An 18,316-nucleotide genomic window follows, 5' to 3' on the forward strand; every position below is an offset into this window, starting at 1 on the left:
GTGACAGCGACACAGTGTGTTGTGCTGGCTGCTGTGGGGTAAGTTTTGGAGAGAAGCCGCCCTCTGTCTCTAAGGGAAATCTGTCCTGCTCTGTGGTGTCTCCCTCACCGGCTCTGCATCCCTGGGTGAGTCACTGACCATCCCTGCTCCAGACGGCAGCAGCTCCGCTGTGTGTCTCCCGCTCCCTGATCCCTGCTCTGCAGAGAAGGGGCCCGGGGGGTGGGAACACCCTGACTTCAGCACTGCCCTCTCCCCTCCCCTGTGCACAGCTGGCAGGAGAATCCCAGGAGCAGCTCGGCTGCAGATGGAGCAAGGTGGGGGGCAGCTGAACACACGTTGCTGGCTGTAAGTGTGTATGCTCTGCTCGTCAGCTGGGCAGGCTGGAGAGTAATGCTTGGCGGGCTGGATCTGGCCCAGGGGCTGATTTTGCCCACCCCTGCAATATAATATCTGCCTGGCTCCCTGTCTGAGCTCTGGAGGGACTAGTCTGAGCTGTCATTGATGGAACAAAGATTATAGTGGGACAAGTACCATATCTGAATATATGGCTGAGTCTGGGGAAGCAAGGAGAGCTGTTGCTAATGGATGAGAGTGGATTCTGAGAGGGGCAGAAGTTCTTTATTTGTCAGTTTCTTTCGAAGCCCAGAGGCAGCCCAAGGCTTGGCGCAATCTAGAAGTACAGAAGAGCCGTACAGCACAGCATAGGAGTTTCCAGATCACGTCAGGCATCCCGCTGCCTCCAACGCTGACCAGCATCAGCCAGTTCAGATGAAGCCCCCTCCTTCTGGGCAGTTACAAAGTCACACGCTGATGGGGAGAAGTTTCTTCCTAGCTAGAGTTGACTGGTGCATTAAACCAGTGCCTCTTTGAGGGATGCAGTGACGTTGGTTGAACACCTCTGGTGAAGATGTGCTATGTTGACAGGAGATCTCGCTTCCTGTCATGGTAATGAAGCAACCTCAACAAGCATGGGAAGCTATGCTGGCAGCAGGTCCTCTCCTGCGGACGTAACACGGTGTAGACACCACGTGAAGTTAAAGTCACGTTGCTCGGGGCGTGGGTTTTTTTCACACCCCGGGTGACATAACTTCCATCAGCTCACAGGGCTGTAAAGACCAGGCCGTAGATTCCAAGGCCAGAAGGGATTAGCTGAAGAGGGTCACTTTGTTCTTGCAGGGTTAGCTGTGCCCTGCTGTGCGGGAAGGGCGTTGTTGATGAAGGGTTTGGGCCTGATGTTCACACCGGCAGGTACGTTGCAGCTGGGAGCGAGCCTCCTGATCTGGGTAGCAGGCTGGTTCTGAGACGGCTGGCCTGGTGCTGCCGCCCCCGCACAGCTCTCTTAAGTGCCCTCACTCAAGGCCAGCTAGCGCGCGTCTGTCAGCCTGGGCTTGGAGCCTGGGAGATGGGCAGCAGGACACAGCAAAGCAAACTGCCAGGTGGTTCCCATTCCTGCCACTGCAGCTGCCTCACGCCAGGCCCCCGCTAATCCCCAGGCAGAGCAGGAGCAGGAAGAGGTGGGCATGGACAGGGCCTGGTAGAGAGGTTGTCCTGGGTCCCACCCACAGGGGTTTGATGCAGACCCTGTACCTGCCCAGGGGAGGCCCAGGCTAGGATGGGCAGGGATGCTGGCTCTGTTTTCCAGAAGCTGGGAATGGGCACCAGGGGCGAGATCACTCCAATTCTCTGTTCTGTTCACTCCTTCTGGGGCGTCCGGCACTGGCCTCTGTCGGCAGACAGGACACTGGGCTGGATGGGCCTTTGGTCTGACCCAGTGTGGCCATTCTTATGGTCTGATGCAGACACGTCTCTGAATCAGCATCCTAACAGAAAGGAACGAGGTGACCAAACCAGACACAAGGGTTGAAAAGAAGTCACTTCCCTCCCACCACACACTTTCCTGCTAGCCCTGGCTGTGCCCTGCCTCGGCCTCATTCATCAGAGTGGATGAACACTAAAAAAAGACTCTAAATCAATGTACGTTAAGTTACTTAACTGCTGAAGTGAATGTGTATAGGTAGGGGGAGTCTTCCTGGGGACACAAAAGGAGCACCGTGTTTAATTTAAAGGCTCTAGAGAGTTAAAATCATCATGTTTCCATTGTTACCAACCCAAGAATCAACCTGACTTTAGGGGAGCGGCTAAAAAGCTCAAATCCAAAGCACAATAGAAAGAAAGGTTTGCTGCTTGCCAATTTAAATCATGGTTAAAACGGTTGATTTAAATTGCTTTGATTTAAATCCACCCACCCTGCTATGAACCATAAAATACTAGAACTGGAAGGGACCTCGAGAGGTCATCAAGTCCAGTCCCTGCACTCACCCCAGGAACATCTAGATCATCTCTGAAAGACACCTGCCTAACTTGCTCTTACAAATCTCCAGTGATGGAGATTCCACCACCTCCCTGGGCCAATATATTCCCTATGCTTAACCACCCAGATATTTAGGAAGTTTTTCTTAATGTCCAACCAAGCCTCCCTTGTGCAGTTTAAACCAATTGTTTCTTGTCCTATCCTCAGCATTTAAAGAGAATAATTTTTCACCCTCCTCCTTGTAACACCCTTTTAGGTACTTGAAAGCTGTTACTGTGTTCCCTCTCAGTCTTCTCTTCTCCAGACTAAACAAACCCAGTTCTTTCAATCCTCCCTCCATAGGTCTTGTTTTCTAGCCCTTTCATCATTTTTTGTGACTCTTCTCTGAACCTTGTCCAGTTTGTATACATCTTTCCTGAAATGTGGTGCCCAGAACTGAGCACAATACTCCAGTTAAGGCTTAATCAGCAGAGTAGAGGGGAAGAATTACCTCTTATCTCTTGCTTACAACACTCCTGTTAATGCATCCCAGAAAAATATTTTCTCCGCTTTTCTTGCAACAGTAGCACACTGTTGACTCATATGTAGCTTGTGGTCTACTCTGACCCCTAGATCCCTTCCCAGACAGTCACTTTCCATTTTGAATGTGTGGAATTGATTGTTCCTTCCTAAATGGAGAACTTTTCATTTGTTCTTATTGAATTTTGTCTTATTTACCTCAGACCGTTTCTCCAGTTTGTCCAGATCATTTTGAATTCTGACCCCATCTCCCAAAGCACTTGCAGTTCCTTCCAGGCTGGTATCATCTGCAAACTTTATAAACGTACTCTCTATGCAATTAGCTAAATTGTTGATGAAGATAGTGGATAGAACCGGTCCCAAAGCTGGTATCTGTGGAACACTGCTTGTTATGCCCTTCCAGCATGACAGCGATCCCTTGATAACTACTCTCTGAAAATGATTATCCCACCAGTTATAAACCCATTTTTATACTAGCCCCAGCTACGTTGTATTTTGCTAGTTTATGGGGAAGAATGTCATGTAAGACTGTATCAAATGCTTTACTAAAGTCTAGGTGTACCATACCTACAACTTCCAAGTCTTGTTATGCTGTCAAAGAAAGCTATCTTATTCATCTGACATGATTTGTTCTTTCCAGATCCATGCTGGCTGTTACCACCACTTATTTTCTTCCAGATGTTTGCAGATGAATTCCTTAATTACTTGCTCCATTATTTTTCCTGGGACAGAAGTTAAACTGACTGATCTGTGGTTTCCTGGGTTGTTTGGATTTCTATATCAGTGTCATATTTATCCTTTTCTAGTCTTCTGGAATCCCCCGACTTCCATGACTTTTCAAAGATGATAACTAATGGTTCAGATAGTTCCTCACTCAGGTCCTCGTGTACTCTAGGATGCATTTCTTCAGGCCCTGGTGACTTGAAGACATTTAACTTCTCTAAGTAATTTTTAACTTGCTCTTTTCCTAATTTTACTTCTGACCCTACCTCCTTTTCTCCAGCATTCGCTATTGTAGGTACCCAGTCACCACCTACCTTCTTGGTGAAGATCAAAACAAAGTCATTAAGAAGTGACAATGGGAGCAGTGAATGTAAATCACCAGCTATGAGGAATGAGCTGCTGAGTTCTTCAATTACCAGCTTCATCATCATCATCATCATCATCATCCGGGAGCTCAGCGCCTGTTGGTGTCTGATACCTCTCTCACTATTTCCTTCCATCTTTCCCTGTCCAGTGTGGAGTGGCTTAGTTTCTGTAGGCTAGCTCTGCACCAATCTACTACATCATCTACCCATTCTCTGTGGTGTCTGCCTCTCCTATTTGAACCATCCATTATGCTGAATACCAGGGTCTTGATTTTTCATTCATCGTTCATTCTGCAAATATGTCCAAGTAGTTGTAGCTTCCGTTTTATAACTGTCTGCAGCAGGTTCTCTTTCGGCTGTATCTTCCTATAGAATTCCTCATTGGTGACCTTCTGCATCCATCCTATTCTCAGAATCTTTCTATAACAGCTCCTTTCGAATGCCAATGTTCTTCTTTTCCAATCTTTCGTTATCACCCATGTCTCACATCCGTACAACATGCTGCTGAATACACACGTTTTCAAGGCGCTCAGCTTTGTTCTTAAGCTAATTATTTTACTTTTCCAGATCTTATCTATTGCCTTCAAACTCGCTCTTGCTTTCACTATTCTAGTCACTATTTCCTTCTTACAGTCTAGGTCATATATTATGTTGCTCCCCAGATATGTGAACTTCTCCACATTTTCTAGTTCAATACCATCAACACTGATCTTCCTTCCTATTTCTTTATCACCAAATACCATTGGTTTTGTTTTATAATCGCCAAATACCATTGGTTTTGTTCATAATCAGTCCATACCACTTCCCTTCTTCATTTAACACCCACACCATTTTAACTAGCTTCTCCTCATCTTCCTCAATGATAACTATATCATCTGCGAAACTCAAGTTGTTATTTCTTTTCCCCTTCTTGCTCCCTTGTTTTTAAGGAGGTCCAGCTCTGAGCGAGTGTGTATTCAGGTGCTCAGCACCTTGCTGGACTGGGCTTCCTGTGGGTTTCAGGCTGGGGAAAGGTGTGGGATTGAGAGCCTTGGGAAATGAACCCCACTTGTTATCCCAGGAAGGAGAGAACCTGCAGCATGGTAAAGCAGGTCCCCTGCCCCCAACCAAAAAGTCTTCTTGCCCCTGTTTCAGAGGTACCAAGCCTGAGGAGACAAGGGGGCTCGGTGTCTGTGGCCTATTCAGTTTGTCTCCTGAGCCACCTGTTCCCACCCCCTTTTATCCGCACTGGTGCTTATAAGTGGAGAGGGCCCTGCCCAGGCCTACGCAGTGAATTTGCCCAAGAAGCTGTGGAGTGAGGGAACTTGGGGCCAATTCCAATGGACCAGGAGGGATTCCCCCTCCCCAGGGCACCAGGTGCTCTCCATCCTTCTAGCCCCTTGGCTGATCCCAGGGAATCTCCCTCTGGCTCCAGACTGGGACACTCTTCTCGGAGAGAGCTCAGTGCAGCTCCAAAGGAGGCCACTGGGGGCTCTAGGGAGGGAGAGCAGTTGGGCAGCCCCACCTTCAGGTGAGCCCTCGCACATGAGACAGCGCTACCTCATGGGAGGGGGCTTACCTGCCTGGCCCCAGCTGGCCTGAGGCCCCAGAGCTCCTGACGCTGCAGACACTAGGAGAAATCTCTGAGCCTGTATCCAAGTCTGCTAAGCCACTTGCCTCACTATTATCCCAGGAGGGCCTGGGACTTGCTCCTTGTCTATGCGCCAGCAGCTCAGCGCAGCAGGTCTGTGGTGTCAGTGAGCGGGGGAGGGCAGCTGCCCGTCACCCAGTTCCATGGTTCACGCGCTAACCCTGCAAACCAGGGGATGTGAGTTCAGACAGCTCCCAGGTCCCCAGGGGCTGCGAAATAGGTGGTGCTCGGTCCTGCGGTGAGGGCAGGGACTGGACTCAATGACCTCTTGGGGTCCCTTTCCAGCTCTGTGAGTTGACTCAAAGGCCCTGCTGGCTGGATTTGTCACTGATGCAGGTGAGTGAAATGCCCTCGGGGAGACAGGGCAAGTCCGGGCAGATGGGCTAGAATTCAAACACACAAGTGCCTATCTGCCAGTCCCCAGACCTACCTCTGCTTCATCTCTCTCTTCTCCCCATATGTCCTCCCTTAGCCCTCCGTGTCCGTCGCCTCTGCGTAGCTCCCTTTTCCCGCTCTCTGCCATGCTCCTCTGTCAAGCAGGTCCTTAGCCCTTTGGCGGCCTAGCAGTGAGGTCAGAGGAGGCCTTGGCTGGGCCAGAGGCAGCGACAGAGCAGGAGGAGCTGGGGGCGCTCGGGTGGCCATGTGGCCTGGCTTGGGAGGGAAAGCAAAGGCTTGGGATTTCTCAGGGCAAATGGCCCACAGGGATTGGAGAAGGAGCCTGCAGTTTTGGTGTCTCTGGAGCCCGCTGAGCCTTCGTCTGGCCCCGTTCCTTATTTCAGTGAGAGGCCATGTGCTGGGAGCTTCCCCTCCGGACATCCCAGAGCCCAGGCGTGCCCAGAACCAGGGCTCCAGTTCCTAAGATTCAAGGTCAGCAGAGGCCATTGTGATTCAGTCTGACCTGCAGAGCACAGACCCGTTCCCGATTCCTTCCTCAAGCCCATGTCTTGTGCTCAAGTGAGAGCGTGTCCTCGGAAGAAGCTGGTCCCTGATGTAGAATCTGCCGTGTCCCTATGTTTGGCCCTGGACTGGGCAGGTGCTCAGCTCCAGAGGCTGTTTCCACGACTGGAAGCCGTTCCACCAAAGCTCGGTGTAGCACAAGGTCTAATGTGGTCCTATCTCTCTCTCCCTTTTGCTATGGCTATCAGGCCCTTGCATTGCACTCCGAGCGACCCACCCCAAAGAGCTGATGGCCAAGGACATGTGGGTGAAGGCCGCCCAAACACAGCTTGGGCGAGCACCTGCTGTATCCACGTAGCCTTCCATCTGCTCTGTCCCACCCTCCGTGTCGAGGGCCTCCTCTCCCCTGGTGGAGCACACGTTGGCCACCAAAGGTGTTTTGCTCCAGATTTGGCTGGTCTCTGGTGGCTGGAGGCTGTTGTCTCTCTGGTTCCTGGGAAGGTGCTTGGGTCTGGGAGGGGAAGGCGAATCTTTTTGCTCTGGGATGTTTAACATGTTGTGGCTGTCTCTTACTTTCCCCTTTCCCATTCCCTCCTTTCCTCTTCCCTCCCTGCCGCCCCCTTTCCTTGGTCCTTTTTTGTTCTTTCCGTACTTCCCCTTGCATGCTGTCTCCTCACTCCCACGTCTCCCACCTCCGTCGCCCTGTTCTGCCTTCTCCCTTCCATCTGCCTGCCCCCCGCCCAGGTGAAAGTCTGGTTCCAGAACCGGCGCACCAAGCAGAAGAAGGACCAGAGCAGGGACTCTGAGAAACACTCATCCTCCACCTCCGAATCCTTCGCCACATGCAACATCCTCCGGCTCTTGGAACAAGGGAGACTTTTGTCTGTGCCGGCTCCTTCCAGCCTGCTCTCACCGAGTTCCAATCCCATCGGCAGCTCTGCAGGGAACGGATCCAGCCTGGCTCCCTCCAGCAGCACTTCGCCCAGGCTGAGCAGTGGGAACAGCCCTCCTGGGACAGGAGTCTTCAGCCTGCAGGTCCCATCTCTAGCTGCTGCCTCCTCCCCCAGGCTCCCTGCCACCCCCCTCGGTTTCAGCGGCCCACTCTTGGGAAGCCTGTACGAGCTGCCGAGTGGCTATGGGCTGGGGAGCTCTGCCTTTGAGCCTTACACACGGCTGGAAAGGAAAGACAGTTCGGTGCCCAGCAAGAAGCCAAGTCCTTAACTCCAAACCGGTGTCAAAATTTTCATCCCTCCCCCGCCCACCTGTCCCGTGTCTCCCGCCCAGGGCTGCTCCTTCGCCAGGGAACCTGAAAGACCATTGAGCCTGTGTCCAGCTGACATGCGGGTGACTGCGTGTTCCTGCCACGGAAAGAAATGTGCAGCAGAAGGCTGGGGAACATGCCCCATTGAGCATGGTCTCCTGGGGTGACACACAGGGAAACTGTGGCTGGATCACTAGAGGGTCAGAGGCACCTGTTCAGGTGTCAGCCGGGTAGTATTCACACACAGGTCTTCTGTCTCTTGTCACCAGGTTTGGAGTGGGGTGGGAGGGACCGGGGAAGGTTTGCCAGCACTGTGTGTTTTATTCTGCCGTTGTTTGCCAATGATCCCCATGCCAGGCGCCCCAGAATGACCCTGTGCAGCCCTACCTGACCCAAAAATTACCCAAGCCCCTGGACATGGAGCCAGACCCTGTCCGAGGCCAGGTGGAGCAGGAGGCACGAGGCAGCTACAGCCAATCCTGTGGTTTAGAGGCAGTGGGGACTGGTGATGTTACAGAATTCAGGGACAGGGTGTGACTTTGGAAGAGCAGATTGCCCCAAACCCCTGCAGTGGTTTGATCAGAGAGGCAGTACAATCTAGTGGTTAGCTCAAGGCAGTGGGAGTCAGGGCTCCTGGGTGCTATTCCTGGCTCTGCCACTGAGCAAGTCCCCATTCTATGCCTCAGTTTCCCCCTCTGTGAAGAACTTTGTGCTCCTTTGCTTTGGTGGCAGGAGAGAGTCTGGGGGGAGGCTCAGAGTCTAGCCTCTTGGATCTTGCCTTAATCGATCCCTGTTGCACACAGGGACAGTGCAACCCTTTTTTGACTCATTAATCCCAGCAGGCTAGAGGGAGCACGGTTGAAGGCGAAAACAGGTACCTCAGCCTGTCCTTACAGCCTGGCACTGGGGCCAATGAGCCTTTCAGCTCCTCCCCGCACACACATCGGCACTTTCGGTAGAGAGAAGAGGGGGACACAGAGAGCCCCTGGCCCACATCCCCGTTCCACTCGCTGTTCCCGTGTGCACTCAAGGCGAGGCAGGGGCCCTTTGGCAGCAATTCTACAGCATCAGGTCCCCAGGGCATCCGATTTAAACCATTGCACCCTCCTCCAGCTCCAAGTGGAGGAGGTGGGGTTTGGATTCTCAGGGTCCAGAAAGCCCTGGCAGCTTGCCCAGAAGGGAAATTAAGGGGGAGTCCTACAGCATCTGTACAGCCTCTTCACCAGCAATCCATCCTGTGAAGTCACCATTTTTGTGTGTCCCACCAATATCCCAGTGTCTAAGTCCACCCACCAAGCGTGGAGCTGCAGTGAAATAATATGCACTGCTCCCAAGAGGGCTGATAATATGGGGGCTGGAATCCACTGCTCTTAACGAAAGGGATGTCCATGTTTTATGGTTTTTCTGCTAGCGCCCTGGGAAAAGGCCCAAAAACCCAAACACTTTTCTGGCAACCAACACAGACAGAATGTGGGTTGGTCACTGAGGCCCAGACCTTCACAGGTGTTTCGGTGGAAATTAGGCACCTGAACACCTTGGAAGATCTGGGCCTTTGAAGACCTTTCAAGGCCACTCAGAAGGTGTCTAAAGGTTGAGGCTGCTCCTTGCCTTAAAGAGATGCCGTCTGTGGACAGCTTGGCTGCTTCAAACGCCATAAGCTCAGAGCAACTTGGGAATTTTCTCTCTTCACCCCACATATATTTGTGACTGACATGCATGTGTTTCAGGTGTTGGCTGGAAACGGTTGGCTGTAGAAAACCAACTTTTGTAATTTCAGGGGAGTTTTCTCCGACTAAAGGCTCCAAACATTGAAAATGGGCAATTCCAAAAAAAATTCCATGGAAATCCCAGCTAGGACAGAAAGCCAGTTTCTGCCAAAAAAAGCTTTTGAGGAAAACTTTTTTAGCATTTCTAGTTAAAAGCAGCTCAGGCTGTCCACTGACCCTGCACGCTGCTGGCTGCTTCAGCTGCCTCTTCTCTTAGACTGTGTCTACATGACTGCCTAAACTTGAAATAAGCTCCACAATTTGCACTATGCAAATTACCTAGCTTATTTTAAGTGTAGCTGGAAATAAGCACTGTTTTGAAATATCCCTTACTCCTTCTGCAGTGGGGACTGCAGGGATGCCAAAATAGCGTGCCCATTATTTCAGAAAAATACTGAGTTATCTCAAAAGAGCTCGGCCATGTAGCTCTAGCCTTCATGTTTCAGAAGCCTCTGAAAGCGGGATACAAGCAACACCTGAAACTGACCAAGTAGCCAGGCAGGGGACAGCCTAAAAACAACTGTATACAAATTATTATTGACCGCACAAAGCAACCAAACTGGAAAAGAACCGTTGAGCGCTTTCCTGTCTCACCTCTGTCCCAGCGCTTTTGGCGATGCCGGGACTGCAGTGGGTGGAGGGATTTCGGAGAGACGAGAAATTGCTGGTACTTCTGTAACTGGAAGTTTCAGGTGAGATGGAGAGAGAAAAATGTGGCTCTCAGCTTTGAAGCCTCATGGTTTTGGGTCAGCCCACTGTAAAGCAAGGAGAGGGGGAGTGCAGGCCCTTCACAGAGGCATTCAAAAGCTCCCTGAGGCTCATTGACAGGTGGGACTTGGCTCTGGCCTGTTTCTGAGAAATGGGGATCCGACTCGCCAGCCATTGGTAGTTCCAATCAGACAGAGCCCAGATTCGGCCAGGAGGTCTCCCCACTGCCTCCAGCCAGCAGATGCAGCTCTGGGGAGAGCTGGAGCCCAGAAGGGTCTGGGAAACCACAGGACTTTGCACCCCGTAGAAATCAGCAGCGTCGTTTGGCCAGCAGCTCATGGGATCAGGGCCACAGGTAGTGTCTGCATTTCCACTGCTCGCAGCATGGGTCTGAGGGCAGAGCCCCTTCTCAGGTATCTGGCAAGCAACGTCGGCCAGCCGCTCCCCCTTTGTCACAGTCAAAGCCCTGGTGGCCCCCGGTGCATGGGGCTGACACAGCTCGGGCATGTTAGTTTTGCAACCAGCCAGCAGGACACAAAGGAGTGACGTGGCCAGCAGCCCACACAGATACCTTCACAGCCCTCACCCAAGGGATCAGGCCATTGGGCAGCGGTAGAAGCGACCAGCTGACCAGTCTTCGCTGTGAGCTGAGCTTTGGGCGGCCACCCAGGAGAGATTCAGGTGCCGCCCAGCTGAATAGTAGAGTGCCCACAGTGGGCAGTGTGTGTTCTATAGGTGGTGCAGATCCATCATGCCTTGGTGCACATAACAAAATTTATTCCACTCATGGATGGAAAAATTAGAGGGACCCCCTGTCCATGAACGTTTGGAGCATAATCAAGCTCCCACTTTGTCCTACTCCTGCATTAAGGACCCAGCTTTGGGAAGCAGGAATGGATCGACCCAGTGAGCCAGACCTGCGGGTATTTGGGGGGCGGGGGGCTAAGCACCCCCCTCTGCAGCACCCAAGCCTGGCACTGCTGCTAGTGCTCAGCATGTCCCTGCCCTGGGCTGATGAGCAGGGAGCAGAGTCTGAAGTCCAGGGCACATCCTGCTGCATAGCACCCAGGTCAGACCGTGCCCCTAGCACTTTATCTCAGGCTGCCCAAGCAGGCTCACTCGCCCAGCTGGGCAATCTCCAGGAGCTCACTCTGCTCAGAGAATCCTTCGCACAGACCCCGTTGAGCCCCACCCCCCCAACACCCACTGAGGTCCCCACTGAAAATCCAGAGTCCTCCCACATTGGTTTCAAGACCGAGATGCTGGCGTCACCATGGGCAGGGTTGGCCCCTGACATTTGGGGTTGGTTTCCCCGGTGACTGGTCTGCGAGGGTGCCTTCAGGGCTGCCGCCTGTCGGGAGCATTCCACACCAGAGAGAGAGGCGGTTGTAACTGCTCACAGGCAGACTCACACCTGGGACCTCTGGAGGTTTGTGCAGACGCCCCCACAGCTTGAGCTAAAGGCCAGCTGGCGCTCAGCTCAGGCTGTAGAGGACATGTTCTTTCTCTGTGAAGTGGTCTAGGACAGTGAACCACACATAGGGGTGTGGGTTAGACAGTGACACTGGTGTCATGGTGCCACAGCTTGAGCGTCTGTCTGATTTGCTCTCCCTGCCTCTCCTCTATCTGCACCCCCTGCCCTGTAGACACCCCAACTGCATGCTCTGCACTTGGGGAGCAGATTCCCACCTAACCTGGACCTGAGGGCCACAGTGCATTGAGGGCTTGCAACATGCCCTGTGTGTGTGGACCTGGGCAGTGGGGGCCCTTCTGAGTTACCAGGCATTAGCTGCATGGACCCGGCATGGCAGATTTAGCAGCAAACTGTTGTCACTGCAGATCATTGTGCCTCAGGGTTCACTGTGCCAGAGCTGCTGCAGTGGGGAATAAGTGGGGAGAAAGCACTTCTGTGCAGAGCTGCCTTTTGCCGTGAACAAGGCTGAGTTCTAGGTATCATCTGGAAGCACCAGGTTCAAGACTCCTGCCTGCTGGAAGGGTCTTTTTCTTCCCTTACAGACTTGACTTAAGGCTTTGTACTCTGAGTGGAGCCCAGGTCACCTACAGGTTTCCTCCACTCCACTCTGTCTCAGGACAAAGTTTCTAGTGTACCCCAGTTGTCCTTCAGCCTTGGTAGGTTGTTTCCATGCTGTCTGAGGTCTTCCTCTTGTGGGTTCCATGTGAAAGCTTGACAGACTGCTGGATGCAGGTTTTCTAAGAGCGTGGCCCAGCCTCCCCCACCTTCTTCTCTTGATTTGAACATCAAGTGGACACCTCACAGGCTGTTAATTAAACCGTGAGGTAATCAAGGAAGCACTGGCCAGAATACCTCTGGCAAAAGTGGCTTTTCAACCACAGGGCCTGGTTTCCTGGAGAACTTACACAGAGATCACAGTTTTTCTGCAACAACAATGCCACCATTTCTCAGTAAACGCTGGCTTTTCAACAAGGGGAACAGTTTTACCAGAGACCAAATATTTCAGCCCACCAATCCGGTCAGCTTGGGGGTCTGTTTTTTTGTTTGTTTGTTTGTTTTTCCTTTTTTGTCAAAACCCCGAAACATTTCTTGGGAACTATGTAACGAGGCTGTTACTTGCTGGCAGGCGCTGATTGCATTTCCTCACCTGCTCCAGTTGAAAGCACAGCCCAGTACAATACAGTTCATGCCCAGGATTTCTTGGTGCTTTGGATAAAAGGGATTTTTGGCTTCAGTTCCTCCCCAGCCATGCTCAGTAGTGGCTGTTTGTCTAATAAACGCCTCTAGAGTCCTTAGCAGCATCAACCCTAGACAGGGATGCAGGAAGGGTTCTTATACACACACTGAAAGCTAAGCATGTAATGCAGCAGTCCACTGAATCGGGCCCTAAAAGCATTGACCTCTGCAGCTTTAACTCAGTGACCAGCTGCTCCTGGGCATGGCAGTATCCTAGGTGTAGACCCTTCTCTTATCCCTTAGCCAGTGTGTTAAACTCCTCCCACCATTTGGAAAGGAAATATTTAAAATACATGGTTTTATACAAAGGTTTTATTGATTTTTTGTTTAAAAAATAAATATCTATGAAATAATATTTATTATGCATGTCACTGTCAGAGCACTTTGCAAGTATTAGCTAATTAACACCCTTGGGAGGTGGCGAAGTGTTTCTATCGCCATTTCATGTAAGGGGAAACTGAGGCACAACTGAGGGCCTGTGACTTGCCCAATATCAGAGGCATCATCAGTGGACCCCAGAATAAGGAACTTGTCCCTCTCAGGCTCAGAGTCTCCAAGGGACTGGAGGGGATAGACTTAAAAAAGAGAGATTGATTTTGAAGGACAGGCTATACTTTGGCACCCTTAGGTTTTGCTACCTCTCCCATTTGCAATTCCCCAAGTTTGACTTGTGGGTGACTTGCAACAATTACAACAAATTGCCACAACACTGTCACCATTTCCCTGGTAAGGTTTCCTACAAGCCTTAGTGCCGGTGGCTGTTTTACAAGGGCAGCATTTTTATTCTGCTTTTGGTTGCCACGACAGGAGCCCCCGTCCCCTGTCCAAATTACACTTCTGCAATTTCTTTTTTTTTCATTTGCCCCTCTGCTATGTTTGCAATCTGCTCATCTGAAATCCAGCCCCTAGAATCAGGTCCTGGTGCCTGCAAACCGCTTCCTTTGAATGTTAAGGTGCATTTCATGGTTGACTTCTGGTGAGGTGTGTTTCTGATCTTTTGACCTTTGACACAGCCATGTGAAGCCACATTTGTGCACGGATCTTGTAATTAAAAATACAACACATTTCCTGTTTGCCTGGAGCGCCAACACTTGGCAGAAATGCTTTAGGGTCAGGATCCTCTCACACAGGGCCCCTCAAGAGTAAAAACATCTCTTATGAGCAACTTACCCCATATTTGCCTGCTGCGGGTTTCATGTACATTTCTCTGCCACTGGCCTTGGTCTGAAGCAGCAGCCTGTGTGGGATAGGAAACCTGTTCCAGTCACTGGATAGGGACCTGGGAGCAGGGTTCTGTCTAACTTTTTGCACCGACGAGTGGAATAAATTTTATTACTTGAACCAAGGCATTTGCAGATACGTAACACCAATAGAAACGCACACTGCCGGCTGTGGTTGTTCTGCTAATCACCAGGGAGGCACCTGGAGGTCTCCTGGGCAGCTGCCCAAGTGCGCAGTTTACAGGAGACACTGCTTGGGAGATTGTCACGAGGAAGTCTGACACCCTTGCAAAGTTTCTCCTGTCTTGTTCTAATTGGGAAGATTGGTCCAATCAGGTGGAAAAAGCCGTTGTTCTTTGAGAGAGCTGCTTTTTGTCCTTGTGAGTTTAGAGGATGAAAGGGCCAACGTTCACCCCAAGCAGGGGCTGGTTTTCTTGCCAAAACTCTTCCAGAGTGTTGAAATTCCAAAACGTCACGACACACTTAGGTCCTGTGAGAGTTTCAAATTTTGCCAGTTTTGATGCAACCCCACCCCCTGGCCCTGACCCTACCAACAAACCACCATCCTTCGGAGGCAATTTTGCAGGAAGTAGTACACTGGGGGAGGAAACCCCTAGAAGAAAATGCAAATATTTTTTCATAAACCTCCTCATGAGGGGGCGGGAGGTGGAGCATAACTCCTATTTTTACCAGGCCCAGATCCCAGACCCACAGCGCATGGCTGCTTGCTGCACAGAGAAGATCATTCCAAAATAACCAGGGTCCCTTCCAGGAAGATTCAGACCTCTGCTTTCACAAGTCAGAGATTCACCATCAGATCCGAAACAGCCATGCCAGGCAGTCACCCCGTGGCCCGTCCACCCTCTCTCTGTCTCTCACACCCACAGCGTCCTACGTCTTGAACACCAGAGGTAAAGCCGAGAAATTTATCTTATCTTGTACAATTTGAAAAGGAAAAAAATGAGTACTGTATGTAAAACTTTAACAAATAACGTGGTTTCTGATGTTTAATAAAAGTTATGTCATGATGCCCACCTGCCTATTCTTCCATTGCTTCCAAAGTCTGCGCAGCCGGCGACACCGTGAAAGAGTGCGTCAGTTTGGACGTCCGAACGCCAGCCACAATTCCCAGGCAACGTTTGAAAAACATGTCCCCAGTCCCCTTCCCCTGTTGCACCAGGTCAGCAAAGTACAAACCGTGGAGAAGTAAGAGCTGGTAAGCGCTGTAGACCCAGCTTGCTGGAGCGAGCCGGTACTCACACGCAGCCCTACAATCATAAACCAGTATGTGTGCAGCTGGTGTTTGTGAGCTGACAAGGACCAGACAGGATGTGGCAGATGAGTGCGTGCATGTGTGGGTGTAAAAAAAGATGGGAGTCCTTACGGCCATGTTGCAGCAGAGAGGCCCACCCTCCTAGAGAGACAAGATGCATAGCATGGGCTCCCTGTGTTTGCACAGTGACCAGCACACACGCAAATGGGCTGTCCCACAGTGCTCCCGTGGTATCACAGAAGTGAAAACTGCCACCTCTGTGCCTGTCCCAGCCCAGGCGCTGGGCTCAGCTAATGAGCTGAATCACTCAATAGTTGCTCTATTCCATTTATTCCCTCTGGGACGCCTGGCATAGGCCACTGGCTGAGGAAAGACCACACTATATCTCTTGCATGAGCAGGGACACACAGCCTCCTTCCGTCCCCACTGTTCCCCTACACACACACACACACACACACACACACACACACAAAACCACTTATACAAGCACACAGTTTTACACTCTTCTCCCTGCACACGCACACATGATAAAACCACCTACTTATCCTCTCCCCCAAACACACACAAGTTCACAACTTTTGCTCCATCCCCAAAAAAACACTTCCTACTCCCCCAGGACACAGCTACACAACCCTCGCTACACACAGCCGCCACCTACTCCCCTCCACAGCTCTACAACCCCCCCGCCACAAACACAGCCACCTATACCCCAACACACAACTACACATCCCCTGCCACACACAGCCACCGGCAACTGCCCCAATAGGTAACTATGCACACCTGACACACATAACCACCCTACAACTACACACACACTACCTGCTCCCCCAGCACACAACCCCCCCTACTTCCACAACACACAGCTCTCTCTGCAGAGTCCAGGGCAGCTGCCTCACTCAGCACCCCAGGTGGGCGCTCCCAGGTGACCTTCACCTGCGGACTGGGCCTGGGCTCCCAGCCAGGTGCTGGGCCTGCCACAGTTTACAGTCAACAGGGGCCCAGGTGGGCAGGTCTGATGCAGGCCTGGGCCAGCCGGGCTGAGTGAAGCAGCTGGGAAGGGTCAGGTGGAACCAGCCGGGCCAGTGAGGGAAGAGGGAGCTGGAGTGTGACCATCTGCTATAAAACCCCTCAGCCGAGGCAGCCTGGCTCCCTCCCACCCCAGCTGAGCCCTGCCATGGCTGCCAAGGTAGAGGTGAGGCTTGGGGGGCCCCCAGCAGCCCTGGCAGGGGCCTGGGAGCACACCCAGGCTGTCACCAGGAATTACATCACCAACCCCAGGCTGAGTGAGTGCTGTTGGGGCAGGGGGCTGTGCTGGGAGGGGGTGCCAGAGCCCTGCGGGGCTGGTGGGATCGCTTCTCTTCCCCCCCACCTCGCCTGTGGCTGGTTGTGTTTGGGGTGGGAGCAGAGAGCTGTGGAGAAGGAGATCTTTGCATTTATTCCTTCCCCGCTCTGGTCTGTGTGGGTTTGACCTTGACAAGAGGTGTCCCTGACTCTCCAAAGGTATCGTCTAGTGGTTAGAGCCGGCGACTGGGTCGGGGAAGCCAGCTGTCTGGGCTCTGTCCTCTGCTCTGCTATTGGCTTGCTGTGTGGCCCTGGGCAGGTCATGTCCCTTCTCTGTGCCTCAGTTTTTCCCCCCGTAGAATGGGCTTAATGAGACTCCCCTGTGCTTTCTGAGTGGCGTGGCTCTCTGCAGAGGAAGTGCTGGGAAAGTAGCCGTTTCTGGAAGGTGCACAGAGACCCTCCTGACACCTGAGGCATCGGTACTGCAGGCTTGGTGGGCTCGCCTCCTCCAGGGGCCAGTGAGATTGGAGTCCTTACCTCCCTCTGGGCCGAGAACCCCTGTAGTCTCAGATGCACCCCCAGCCCAATCGTCTGGGAGCACACGAGCCCAGCAGGTGTTTCTCCTTGGCTATGAGGCTGGTGGCCTCTCCCATAGCTTCCTGTAATACACGGTGCTCAGGGGGCTGGGAGCTTGGTTCATGCCGCAGAGTGACGTTACCCCAAGAGAAGGGCACTGGGCCAGAGTCTCTGCTCAGCAACCCTGGCAGAGATCTGGAGTGACTCCAGAGCTACACCCATGTAAATGAGACTAGAATCAGGCCCAGAAAGTGGATTACTCACTGAGACACTTTAGCTGCCAGAGGAGTTTGTCTCTTCCCAAAGTCTGCGTAGCAGTCGCTTGGCAAAGCACTCAGAGCCCCTGGCCAGAAATTACACCGCACGGGGGCGGGGGGGGAGCAAAAAAGAGAGAGCAATCAGGTTTTGTGTGTGTGTGAGAGAGAGACAGATCATGGTCTGTTTGTGTATTTGTGTGTGTGAATATGTATGTGAGAGATCAGGTTCTGTTTGTGCAGTGAGGGTGTGTGTGAAAGACTAGGTTTTGTTTGTATATTTAGCTCTGTGCATGTGTGTGAAAGAGATCAGGTTCTGTGTGTAGTTGGGGTGTGTGTGTATGTGAATGAGCTCAGGTTCTGTTTGTGTAGTAGTGTGTGTGTGTGTCTGTGAACGAGGTCAGGCTCTGTTTGTGTAGTTGGTGTGTGTGCAAACGAAGTCAGGCTCTGTTTGTGTAGTCAGTGTGTGTGTGTCTGTGAGCGAGGTCAGGCTCTGTTTGTGTAGTTAGGGGTGTGTGTCTGTGTGTGCGAACGAGGTCAGGCTCTGTTTGTGTAGTTAGGGGTGTGTGTGAATGAGGTCAGACTTTGTTTGTGTAGTCAGTGTGTGTGTGTGAACGAGGTTGGGCTCTGTTTGTGTAGTCTGTGTGTGTGCGAACGAGGTCAGGCTCTGTTTGTGTAGTTGGGGGGTGTGTGTGTGTGCGAACAAGGTCGGGCTCTGTTTGTGTAGTGGGGGGGGTGTGTCTGTGCGAACGAGGTCGGGCTCTGTTTGTGTAGTTGGGGGGGGGGTGTGTGTGTGAACGAGGTCAGGCTCTGTTTGTGTAG

General features: G+C 52.0%; 2 protein-coding genes across 2 annotated transcripts in view; both read left to right on the forward strand.

Annotated features, from left to right (window-relative positions):
* VAX2 (ventral anterior homeobox 2) overlaps positions 1-7,954 on the forward strand; it is a 52,698-nt gene extending 44,744 nt beyond the window's left edge. The window contains exon 3 of the mRNA XM_074991643.1: positions 7,190-7,954. Coding sequence (XP_074847744.1) covers positions 7,190-7,666 — 477 coding nt within the window. The 3' untranslated portion in view covers positions 7,667-7,954. The remainder of the gene's footprint in view (positions 1-7,189) is intronic.
* Positions 7,955-16,546: 8,592 nt separating this feature from the next.
* Positions 16,547-18,316, forward strand: part of ATP6V1B1 (ATPase H+ transporting V1 subunit B1) — a 73,025-nt gene continuing 71,255 nt past the window's right edge. The window contains exon 1 of the mRNA XM_074991644.1: positions 16,547-16,666. Within this exon, the coding sequence (XP_074847745.1) occupies positions 16,558-16,666 (109 nt within the window). The 5' untranslated portion in view covers positions 16,547-16,557. The remainder of the gene's footprint in view (positions 16,667-18,316) is intronic.

The sequence above is a fragment of the Carettochelys insculpta genome, chromosome 4 (genome assembly GCF_033958435.1).
Source record: "Carettochelys insculpta isolate YL-2023 chromosome 4, ASM3395843v1, whole genome shotgun sequence".
NCBI lineage: Eukaryota > Metazoa > Chordata > Testudines > Carettochelyidae > Carettochelys > Carettochelys insculpta.